Source organism: Labrus bergylta, chromosome 3, assembly GCF_963930695.1.
Source record: "Labrus bergylta chromosome 3, fLabBer1.1, whole genome shotgun sequence".
In the NCBI taxonomy this organism is placed as follows: domain Eukaryota; kingdom Metazoa; phylum Chordata; class Actinopteri; order Labriformes; family Labridae; genus Labrus; species Labrus bergylta.
The window spans coordinates 20,811,195-20,824,161 of NC_089197.1; the positions used below are offsets into that span (position 1 = coordinate 20,811,195).

At 40.5% G+C, this 12,967-nt stretch overlaps 1 protein-coding gene across 2 annotated transcripts in view; it reads right to left on the minus strand.

Moving 5' to 3' along the window:
* The window catches only part of dennd2b (DENN domain containing 2B), a 50,893-nt gene that overhangs the window by 18,413 nt on the left and 19,513 nt on the right, over positions 1-12,967 (minus strand). For both annotated transcript variants that reach the window (XM_020657552.3, XM_020657550.3), the window contains exons 3-10: positions 11,161-12,381; positions 9,465-9,610; positions 5,511-5,632; positions 3,591-3,806; positions 3,215-3,311; positions 2,996-3,040; positions 1,872-2,056; positions 817-926 (exon numbers count right to left, since the gene is read on the minus strand). In XM_020657552.3, the coding sequence (XP_020513208.2) occupies positions 817-926; positions 1,872-2,056; positions 2,996-3,040; positions 3,215-3,311; positions 3,591-3,806; positions 5,511-5,632; positions 9,465-9,610; positions 11,161-12,381 (2,142 nt within the window). The remainder of the gene's footprint in view (positions 1-816; positions 927-1,871; positions 2,057-2,995; positions 3,041-3,214; positions 3,312-3,590; positions 3,807-5,510; positions 5,633-9,464; positions 9,611-11,160; positions 12,382-12,967) is intronic.

Genomic DNA, 12,967 nt, shown 5'->3' on the forward strand with positions numbered 1-12,967 from the left:
AGAAACACATTAACATTTACACAATTTGATTAGCTAAACAAACACTGATGAGAGATTTTCTGCTGCATGCAAGCAACAGGTGGGTTTTTAACATAGGCCTAAGCATAATGATAAAAAAAAAAATAATAAAATCAAACTAAAACATGGCTTCCAATATACATAGTTATATGTATTATCAATCAAAGTAAATTACTTTCCCGGTAAACTCTATTCATACATGACAGATTTGATTTTATTATTGTGCCATGCATTGATATTATGCCCAACAGGCTCATAAGACACCATTACTAAGACAAAGAATCCAGAAACCAAAAGTAGACACGTAAATAACAATACTATATACAACAAAACAAACCAATGCCAATGTTTTCTTCCAGGCTCTAAAGTGCTCAGCTTACATAGTTGTTTTCAGCTACACTTCATACTATTACACCCATGAACAGAGAGAACAGTACTCTGTCTGTCCATCTTTTGTCTTAATAGTGTCATCAGGATTATCATTATGATTTTATGATGACATTTTCCTTCAAGCAAAATGCCTGCACCACAAAATGTGGTGTAAAGTGTGATGTTCACAGGCAGGGAGGGTTTTAAAAAAAGAGACTCTACTGTGGTGTGTTTTGTCTGTCATGACCCATTTCAGAGCCCCCCCCCCCCCCCCCCCCCCCCCGAGTTTGAGAGCAAATGTTTTAAGGAAAGGGTTTTAAATATTAAGCCAGCCGACTTAATGAAATGGCAATGTTACATGGAATTTCCCTTTCATAGACAAGTTAGTAATAATTAACCGCATAGACATAGGAAGAATTGCAGTCATACCTGGAGTACTCGGACACAGGACTCCAGTCTTTTGCATCTGGGAAACAGAACTGAGGAATAGCTTTGAGCCTCTGCTCTGCCTCCTTCATCTGCTTTGTGGGCCTCTCTAACTGTGAGAAGAGAAAACATGAAGTAGAGTTACCATCAGTTCATTCTCCCTTCTGAAAACGGTGTCCTCGTCTTTAAAGATCCCCATGGATGACAGCCTGACCAATAAATGACCAGACGGACATTTCTCCCATACTAGGGTAAAAACCTCTGCCCCCGCCAGTCCTCATTAACTCAACAACAGAGAGAGTGTGTCCCCCCTTGCTGATAGAGATGTACTTCTCCCAGGGGAAACATACGCTGAAACACATCAGAAATGTCCTTGAAATATGTTTCAATGACTGAAAACATTTCCCTACTGAAAAAAAACAGGTCCTGGTTACTTTATGACTGTAAACAAGCTCCTACGTCTTCCATGTTATAAATCTTGGCTTTCTGTCCTACATTACAAATCGTCATCATCATTTGCCAGCAAACAGACACCTGTACAAAGCCTGCATAATCAGCTCCTGTTCAAACATGCTATTTTAACATGGGCCTGCTTTATCCATGGCATTAATATTTATATCTCAAACAATGTTTGAATATGACTCGACAGGGTGAAGTTTGCGTTGTGACAAACTGAAAAGCAGCACTTCACCTCCATCATCAAATTGACCAAAAAATATTAAACTTCATTAATTATTGTACAAATTGTAAATATATGTCAACAAAATGTTGCTGCCTATGAAGCTGACACTTTTTTTAAATACATAGTGGCAATATTCTGCTTCAGGGACGGTGTTTTACAGACCAAACCAGGGGCTACATATTTTTAAACTGAAACAAATTTTCCAACTTTCAACTAAGATTAATATAACATTTATGAATTACTGAAGAATGGGTGGGATTAAATGTGTTGAAATAGAAAGTATTTCAGAGCTTCTTTTGTGTAATGTTTTTCATTGTTTATACATATTACTTTTTTTCTGTCTCCAGCCTGAACTGGATTCAGTTGTGACGTTTACCTTAGGGAACTGGTAGGTGACCTCTGGGGAGTAGGAGTTTTTGCTGGGTTTCTTTTTTAAAGAAACAACCACAAAATACTCAAAGAGTTCCCTCTCCTGCCACTCGATGAGCTGCAGCTCCAGTGTGCGGTAGCTTGGCGCCCGTCGGAGAATGGACTGCAGTTTTAACAACCTCTGGGTGTGAGCTGAGGAGGGAAGCAAACAATATCTCATTGTATAAACAATTTCACACTTTACAATTCAGTGTGTGAATCTGTCGTAAAAGGATATTAAACCTCAGCCAATTGTGTCATTTCTATTACTGACTTATAAAAAAGCTACAGCCAGACTTTAAGAGGCATTAATATACAAAATCTGACGTATTTTAATTTCTTCACTTTTTTGTTGTTCAAAAACTGACAAAAAACAAAGGAATGTGAAAATACCGAGTGACATTTGGCCATATTTGGAGTTAAAACAACATAGCTGATAACTCACTAGGTCACAACAGACCAGGGCTAATGCTCGCATTCAGCAATCTCCTAGCTAACAGCCACGGTCTATAGCTTTGATACTGTATAAGGCTATGAAATGGTAAGGTTTTATCGACAGTAGAATTTGGCCATTTCCAAATGCATTGGATGTTAGATAGGAAGTGGGTGAGTGTTGACTGAAGTGTTTGTCCAACGGTAGCCTGTTCGTTATCTTATATATGTTTTTAACATGAAATATGTACAGACCTCAATTAGGCTTTTCAATATCTATTGTCTTTTAGTTTCTGATCAATCTGTAAGAATTTCCAACAGTAATATGACTATCACACAGGAGCACAGCAGTATAACATAAAAACATTCTTTGGCTTCCCACCCTGAGTATAATGTCAGAGTATATAACATCTGTGTGAACATGATCAATAAGGGAACTTGATCTACTAATATTGAATTTTTTTATTGGAGGGATAACCCCTTGAGATGCGTTTTAAAGGGGGTCCCTAATCATTCCTGCTAACATCAATTACAATCCTGCATTATGTCAGGAACAACAACAAGGCCAATCATTAAAAAAAAGAACATGTGTGGAATAAACACGGAGAAAAACAGAGTGTAGCACATAGCTCTTTCCGAATGAATGTAGAAGTCACTCACCTTTGAACCTGTCGTCAGAGTCGCTCTCACTCTCACTGTTGTCATCTGGAGGCAGACATGAGACAGACAAGAGGGTTTTCTAAAGGTCGTAGTTCTGTTTCACAAACATGTGTTTATGCCATGAGAGGGACACAGAAAGAACTCTGTGTGGGTGGTTTAGACACAAATATTTACCCTCTTATCTTGCCTGTGGATAAAAGGAAGACAGAGAGCTCTTACCCCTCAGAGAAGCAGTCTCAACATTGGACATGGACAGCTTCTTCAGTCTCTTCTTCCCACGTTTAGTGCAGTATATAGAGTTAATCCTCTGGACCAGCTGTAAACAAAGGAAGGAGGAAATTCTCTGTTGGTGAATTTTAGGCTTGTTTCTTTTGATCCTATAAGTATAGAAAAAGAGGGCATACCTGGCTAAGAGTGATGCTGTACTACACTTACTGATTACTGAAATACACAACTGAAAAGGAAAAGGAAAGTTCTGCTCTGACTCTGACTTGTTCCTTACAGACACCTGAGCTGATATCAGAGGAAGGAGAACATAGTCAGAGCTCTGCAGGGGCTTAGTGCAGGTGTTTGTGTAGGATCTACTAGTGTGTACCTTGGGGATCCTCCAGTGCCTGTGTGAGGCCAGGGTATCGACGGTGCTCCGGAGGCTATCATCCAGCAGGCCACATGGTGAAGGCGATACACCCACCTGGGTGAGAAGCAGCATTTCATCGTGGCTGTAGCGTTTGGACAACTGTGACATCCGGTGGCTCTTCCTCTCACTCGCACCAGAGAGGCGGAGTGACTGGCTGCTGGGTTTGGATGGTAACTAGTCAGAGAGAGTAAAGAATGGGATAGGTTTTTAACAAATTATTCAGAATCACTCCCTTTGCCAGTATCTCTGTCAGATTAGAGATAAACAAAGGCGCTTTGGACTCGGCAGAGAACCAAGCAGCATCCTTACTGTCTATTTTATTTATTTATTGGTGGACAAACAATTGCCTGCAGATAGACATGACTTGTGATGTTTTCTTGGAATACTGACTAAATGAGCAGTTTTTAACACCAGTTTTGAATTTTCCAAATACAGGAGCTTTCTTAAGTGTTAACTCCTTGTTAACTCATTTGGACAATGACAGCTTCTTGATAGATAATAATTTAAAATTTTAATTACTTTCCTTTAATAGTTGAGTGTTCTTGATATCGAACCCGTTTTCTGATGTACACTCTCTCTTTATATACAGAGGGTTGAATTTTTTAGTGACAGGGTCGACCACTTACCTATCTTTATGTCGGTATCTCTGACTGTTTATAGTGCACCAGATATAGGACATATAGAGGCGGCTCTTTAGGGAGTTTTACATACTTTATTACAGTACATAGCCCTGATGTTATTTACTTTCTGTGAGCATGTTTCCTCTCTGAACATATTATACTTATGTGTTAATAAGGGTTGTATACACTGATCGTGCATTACTGTGGGATTTAAGTGTTTCCACTGTGAAATATTTTTTTAACCTACATGATACCCTGTCTTAATTTGTAGGTAGACATTTTTCTGTGACTTCTGTGATTTATCTGTTATTGACCATGTGATTGCTGCAGTGTACGAGTCATCTTTCTCTTTGTTTTTAATGGAAGGGTCCACCATCATTGATGTGCAGACTTGAAATTGCCTTTCTGACTCTATTCAAATTTAAATTATTGCTGATATTATGTAAAAAGAAAGTAAGTGATTTTAAGGAAAAGATGCAGCCTATTACCAGCCTCACTGTTAGATGTTCACTGTCATCATCAGAACTGTCCAAATGCAGAGATAACCCTAAGAGCATTACAAGCCTTGAATCAGGGGGTACACAGGGTATATTTTGTAGAAGTCAAAGAGATTAGCAATGACACTAAATCATCAAAACTGCATGTGCAACATAAGACATGGTCCTCATACGTGTTTTTATCAGCTGATAGTCACATGTGGGGAGTAACGCTATTGGAAGAACAGCTACAGGTGACAGGCTCCTCATAACCAGCAAATTTAACTGTGTGATGTTTCGTGAGGAAATAAATCTGATCCTGTGCAACATTAAAATGTACTTCAGCTGCTTGGATGACAAAAAAGACAAATTACTGACTGATATCTTTGTGCCACCCTATGAATTTGTGTGGCTGCACTGTAAACACATACTACAATAGCTGCTCTAGTTTTGTATCCCTGACAAAGTATGAAGTATTTCCTGGAGGAATCACCCCCAGTTATCATTGGTGTCCGTCCTTTCTATAAAGAGAAAGGGGCACATGTTTTGAAATGAGGAAGCCAAATCTGAAGGAAGACCTCTCTGTGGAGAGTGACCAGATCTTAAACCTATCAAACTGTTTCCTGTTCTGCTCAAAGTGAAGACAGGGATTCTTTATCAGATCTTGTCCAGGATTCAGCACTGACACTAAGTAAGGGGATTCCCTTAAAAGGAAAACATGTGTTATGTTCACTAGGTGAAAACACATCAGTGCTGTTGATCCTAACAGGCTTTTGACTTACCTGAGGTGGAGAGTTCAGCTTTCTGTCGATGGTGGTCCAAGATCTACTGCTCTCAGACAGACAAGACTTCCGACCTAAACTCCTCTGCTTCAGGTCCACATCCTCATACGGGTTCTCCTTCTCTGTTGGATGAGGATAGTTTTCAGCTCAGCTCAAACATAATGTCAGCAGTAAAGCTAGAAACTATGCAGACAGTATTTTTGACAGGACACAGTTGAGAAAGTGGGGTCAAAAGGGGTCAATGGGGGGCAGTAAAGGGTGTCAAGAGGGCCTCCCTATGGTTAGTCTGAATAGAGATGAGTCATGATAGGTAGGTCATAGGTCACCACCAGCTGACTCAAGTCTTTTGTAAACAGTTACTGTTGGCTGTGGGCCCCACAGGCCCCAGTAGACCGAGCTGAAACTGCTGGACACATCAGTGGTGATGAGTCACTGACCAGGCATGCCAGTGTCCGCTGTTAGAGCTCAGGAGGTTCATCTTCTTAGATTCAGAGGATAAACATATATGGTTCAAATAATGGGAACAGTTTGAAGATATCTGAATTCTCTGTTTCATGAGATTACATTTTTGGTTGTGTTTTTGATTGTTATTAATTTCAATTTACTGTTGTATTGATATCCTTCTTCTCTAATATATGATGTAATGAACAAAGATATGGTAGAATAACTAACGTTTGCATGTATATTTTTCTAATTAATGAAAAATACCACGGTATATATATATATATATGCCAATTATCCTGAGCACCGACAATTATAAGAGTGCAGCACTGGTCAAAGATTGAAAGTGTCAGTAATCACTGCTTTATATCATCTTTATGTTTGTAATCCTAGAGGTAGCTGTCAGTATTTGTTGATACATACTGTATATCTAAGTATTGGTTTGGGAATGAATAATAGTACAGAAACCTCTCTTATTTACCTCAACGTCCCATACTTAAACTTGAATTGGAACTGCAAATAATGGATAGGATAGTACCTCCAAAAGTTTCAATGAGAGCATACTTAACCACCCCTTTGTTATAGATGACTTCAGTCAAAACATGATTGCAAAAAAAAGGAAAGAAACATTTCAGAGCCGCACACAGCTCTCACTGATGTCACCTGGCAGGAGGCCAACTTCAATAAAGAAAAAACTTGTGTAACACCACAGTCCATGTCTATTCAGACATGCGCTCTGAGAATAGCTTTCTGGCAGGGTCTGAAAAAGGTTGTGAGAAAGTGGAGAAACCACAGCGAAGAATAAAAACAGAGCCAGATGGCGTCTAAAATGCATGTGGGGAACTTTGAAAAGAAAGAAAAGCAGTGTTATCTTCCAGTAGAAAGAGGAAAGAAGCAGAAGTCTGTGTGGTAGCTGTGTTTCTTCTTCCTGACTTTATTACTGGAAAGAAAAAACGATGAACTCAGCCTCTCAAACAATGACTGTGTGTCTTATAGACATCTAAGATGTACCTGTTTTTGTAAAGCTTTATCAGGTTATCTATATTTAGGTAATTATTGAACCAGTTTGGGGTAAATACCCATGCTCATATAGTGAACACTGTCTGGGACTTTTACAGCGCTGGGTTGTGTCTCACAGTGAATTAGCCTACTGGAGTAGATTTTCTGTGCGTCATTAAAGCTAAGGAGCCGAATAACAGGCCTTCGTCTGACCCCACGTTGTGCTGCAACTCCATTAAACTGAGGCAGTACTGTAATGAGAGCCTGCTGGGAAAATGATATGTCTGTATAGTGGCCTATGGACTGGAGGGTACTAATCTACTCCTCTGATTACAAACATCCAGAACTGTTGCTAACACACCCCCAGACACACAGTATTATGCAGGGAGTGGACACACCTCAGCTGCACACTGGGATTGTGCATTTCTGTGTACACAATGGACTCTGTGGGCAGGGCGAGGCACAGAACAAACTAGACCCACAATGTCAGTTTCAGATTACTCTATAAAGTGGACGAGCTACAGTAAAGTGGCCCCGCTCACCCAGTCAGTTGTAAACAGAAATATAAATAGGATGAAAAATAGGTTACAGTTTTGTAAGGAACATTTGGCGGCACCACAGAACATAGAGATTGAATGCTTAAAAAAAAAATGTTTTCTCTCCTGATACTCAGGCTTGAGAATACTGAGTACCTGTCCGAAGAATAATCAAACGTTCAACTGTGCTTGCTACCATCTAAAATGAAATGTATTTAATTGTGAATCACTCTTCAAGTGTAACTAAACAATATCCCATGCTTATTCACAAGCAGTTCCTAGAGTAGTAGAGTGAGGCAAACTAGGTCAGCGAGTGAGTTTGAACAAGATCAGGCCTCTATAATGCAGACAGCTGAATCATAGTGTCACTGCAGTACAGGGTGTGATTCATCTGTCTGTAAACAGATCAATCATTGGCACTTAAAACAGTCTCCTATCATGCAATTGTATTGACACTGTATCATAGGTGACACATGACTTGCACTTAAGGTTAAAATCTGGCATGAAGCATAGATGAGAAAAACAGGAACAATATGAGTGAATGTCCGAATAAGACTCCTAAAGGAAGCAAAGATAACCTGGTGAAGTTTAGATATCACGCATGGACTCCTGGTTCCCTGCATGAATTTCTTTTAAAAATAGGGGCTAAGAGCAACCAAAACATGGCTATTCTCACACGGATCACTTGACCTTTAAACCACTGCTCCTCTCCATTAGGAAGATTGTTTGAAATAGCTGGAGCAATCTCAAACTTAGGGTTAGGGTTACTAGGAGACAGAATCTTTGTCAGGAACAAACACAGTTTGGCAAAAGTCTGCCATTGAAAAGCAAACTGAACACTGACAGAGCTGGAAGAACAATAGGAGCTTTGTGACAGCTCACATGAAAATCAGGCAAGCTCCGGCACCCTCTTTGAGGGTACTGAATATCCTCAGTAGAAAAAAAAAGCTGATGAGCCCGACACTGATCTCTTGTAGAATGGTATAGCTTTTATCAGGACCTATTTGGAAAATACTAAAGATCTTTAATGAAAACTATTTCAGACTGTGAAAGTTTTCAGTGCATCTGAAATGCAAGATTCTTCATGAGACTTCACTCACACTGACACACTCTTCCACCGTGTTAACTTTGCATTGGGGGAACCAGCAACTGGACTGTGCAGAGGGCCTGGAGTCATTTGCTAGTGGAAAGGAATTTTGCTCTTCAACATGTTCACCTTCAACAGTTTACAGTGAGACACACAGGGTGTAGCTAAAAGGGTTTGTAATATGAAAGGATGCCGCTCCACAATCATAATTAAGCATCATTTTTTTAATTCAACAAAAGTATGGTCATTGGGCTCCACTATATAACCACATGACTCATTCTAATTTAATTCTCCCATAATGACTCTTTATCCACTCCACTCCTTTATATGAGGCAGGTTCAGAAGGAGGAACTATCCTTACAGTCTTTTTGTATGAGGCCATGCTGCGGGAGGCTTTCACTCCCACTAAAGCGTCTCACAACCGCCTTCTTAAGTTAATGTTGAATTCCCATGGTATTTACTATTCATGTAGGTTTCTGTGCAAAAACGAACACATCTTTGTATCTTTTGATTCAAAACTTTGAATGCAGCAGGAATATCATCTTTAATGTAGACAGGGTTTCAGGACTTTTTAAGGTTAGCATGTAATATATATTTTTGTGTGTATGCTTTCCTGTTTAAAAGTGCTTTATAAATAAAGAATGACTTACTTATATTTTGAAAAGATCTTAGGACAAAGTCATTAAACATGACAACAATCCGTTAGAGTGCAAAGCAACTATCAATATAAAAGCCTTGTAGCTGTCAAACTGTTGAACTTTTAAGTTATCATTCATGACCAATGAGTTGTTTATTTACTTGATTAGAAGGATATTTGATTATAACCAGCAAATATTCCATATTCAAGATCTCAGTTAAAATAAGGTCTTGCCGCCAAACCACTGCACTTACCTACTATGTCCTCATAGGCATTCTCCTCTAAAGTGCTTTTTGAATTGGGTCGACTCCGTTTGTCTGCGGTCAGAGTGCCATTCTCCGTGGGAGAGGACGGATATGAAGATGGCAGACTGGTAGCATCCTCTGATGCACACGACTCTCTGAAAAGAAATGAACAAGACATTGCATATTGGCAAACACAAAATTACAAGCAGGAAGAGTCAGTAAGAATCAGCGTCTACCTCAAAAGAAGTACACAGATAACAGAAACAGTCCAGATGGTGTAAAAAAAAAAAGTCCAGATGGCTGGTTTTACTTCTTCACCACTTGCCAACTACAACAGAGGAACAGGTGGCTAAAAAAACAAGTTCAAGCGTCGATTTATTCCTTAAAAATCTTGAATCACAAGGCTCTAATAAAATACAGAAAAAAACAGAAACGGCTGCATCAACATGTGCTCGAGTCACAAGAAAAGTCACAAGTAAACATGCAGATATCTTACTGTTACCTAGTGTTCTTTGCACGTCACATGTGAAAGCTGCAGAGGAACTTTGCTACACTAGTGCAGGGATCTACAGTACGGGCTTGTCGCACCATCGACAGCTTGTGGCTTTAAACTTGGTCTGAAACTGCTCGGGCCACAGGAATGTTAAACACAGAGTCCAAGCAATGAACGTTTTAGGATTTCATCCCCATCTTTACACAGGGACAATCTGAAGAGGCCCCACCCTTACAGAAACACACTGAGGACGCCTGATACTGAGAGCTATGCGTTCAGAATGAAAACAAGACTCGGCTCACATTTAGCAAACAGGGACACACAATGATCCAGTGCTGGATTTCCCCGGTCTCTATAAAATTTCATAGCTGCTATTTCAAAGAGTGTATCATCAATTAGGTGCATAAATTAGTTCTTTTTAGCAAGAATAAACTGATTATTGGGGATTTATATTTCCAAATCTCACATTTAATTAGAGCTTCTTTGTATGAATGGCTCCTTATGATAATCTGTAAGCATTTAAGGAATAAAAAAAAGTATGAAGACATCATTCCATTCATGCATTTCTGCAAAACCAGACACCTAAGTTAGTTGCTCCACACCACCAAAACAAACAATTCTGAACCAACAGAATTCTAAGCTTTTAAAAATCTTACATGACAACCTTCTAAAACAGTTTGATGCAACAATTCAAGTTTCTCTCTTTGGTATCCAATGATTTTATCTGTTGATACCTTCCACCAAAGTCAATATGTAAAAGGGAGACGCTTCGAGAAAACTTTTGTCCTCGATGATGAAATGGAAATCAAACAGATAGGGGACAACATGGACTTTTGAGTTTGAAGTTTATGGTGAGAGATGCATTAAAATATCCTATTATGATAAAACTAGCATGGTAAAAACCAAAGTAATTGTTGCTCTGTAATGTTTCTGTTAGTTTCAACTTTTTTATTTGTTTTTTATCAGTTATGCAATATCTGTTAAAAATCAGCTAACAGGTGGAACTCAACTTTTATGCAAGGAAATAGCTGATATCAGAGGCACTTCTACCATAAAAATCACAAAGAAACTGTTCTGTATTTAAACATATCAACCTTATCTTCTTAATAAGACACCAATATGATTGTTGTTGACACCAATATGGACTTGGTGTATCGGAATTGTGCGACACCAACATCCAAACTCTACAAGCAGAAGCACATTGTGACTCACTTTTCCTGGATCTTCACTGGGGTGCTCCCTTCACTCTTTGTCCGTGTCATGCAGGGTGCAGGAGTGGATGGCAGAGGAGGGGGAGACTCAGAGGCTCTGTTTGGAGGTAGTCCATTGGCTGACAACAGGCCCTTCTGATCCCGTTTGGCGTCGTACTCAAAAGTGCGTTTGGGTTTGGGTAAGGGGTTGACTGGCTGACTGGGGGGTTCTGGGCTCTCAGACCTGGCTGAGATCACACTAAACCTTTGCCTGAGTTTGGAGAGCTTATCAGGCACCAAGGAAGTATCTGGTTCAGTGGCAACCGAGCAAATGCTGCTGCGCTTACTGCCGCAAGTGCTATCCAAGTCATCACCTATAATAAAAGACTTCTGTCTTGTCTTATCTGGTGCATAGCAGTTATTCAGAAAACGGGGAGCGGGCTGGCTAGGGTTCTCCTTCAAAGCTTGTTCTATCTTTTGTATCCTGTTGAGGACTGCTGAAGTCTCCTTCCGAGTAGAAAGGGAACGCACAAATGTCCCTGAGGACTCTGACTTGGCTATCCTTTTTTGGAAGCGACCTTTTTCTGAAACGCCTTCCTCCTCTTCGGTCTCTGTGTAGGAACATTCAGAGAAAGCTGTGCTCATCCTGCGAACTCCCTTAAAGTCAAACGTTTTCTCACTGCAGGGTGAAGAGAGCAGGCTGGGGCATCCTTCACTGCCCCCGACACGCTCTCCTCCTCTTTTATCCAGACACAAGCTCATCCTAGGCAGAGCTACCCTTCTGCACTCCCATTCTGAGATCTTCTTGCGGATTGTGGTAGGGGGAACACCTGCTAACGAGCGTGTGAGAGAGAGAGAACGTTTGTGACTTTGGTTAGAGGAAGGCCCCAGTGAGAGCGTGCTCCAACTCAGGGGCCGACCATTCAGTCCATCCCCCGGAGAAATATCCCCCTGTCTGTCCTTTGGACTCTCCTGACAGGTCTTGGTTTGAGCGGGGGGCTTATAGATGGAGAGCCTGTTGTCCAGGCAGCTGATGCTCTTTGACTTGGTGAGACGGCCTTGGAAGTTTGTGTCGCTGCACAGGCTGGAGGTCTTGCTGCTCCAACCAGCACGGACCAGGAACCGGCCGTCAGTCCTGGCGTATCTACTCTGCTTTCCAGAGGTCTCACTATCACTGAGGAGAAGCTGCTGACTCTGCCCCTGACTCACAGAGAGAACGGGACCCGGAGATGTGGACTGGCACCTGAAACAAGACAGAGAACAGTATGAATACAAACGTAAACATTTCTTTTAAAATGTAGACTAAAAAGTTTATTAAAGTCCTTCACCTGTGCCTACCTAATGTCTTTACCTACATAAATGTATGTACTGTACATTAAACATCTTCTCTCATGTTCAGTCCTGAGTTCTCAAGACCGTACCCCCCAAACCCTGTTCCTCTCCCCCTAACCCCTAACCCTAACCCACCCTTACTCGACCCTTCAAAATAAACTAGTTTTACACTGTGCAATAGCAGAGCCTTGTTAGTGAACTATATGCAAACACTTATTTGCCGGGTAATGTTTTTATATATTTATGAACTGATTGGGCGTCAGGATTGTTATTGGATTGGAGACCTGTTTTTCAAAGTAACCCAACCATTTAGCTAAATAGCTGCTTACCCTCCAACATGAGTTGTGCGAGTAAGCATCAAGTTTGCTACATTCCACACAAGCCGTCTTAAATTCTTTAGTCTAAACTACTCTAGTCATGTACTGTACCAACACCAACAGAATCTCACTCGGTAGGAAACACATAGATGACTGTGCAATTTGTAGAGACACAAAACA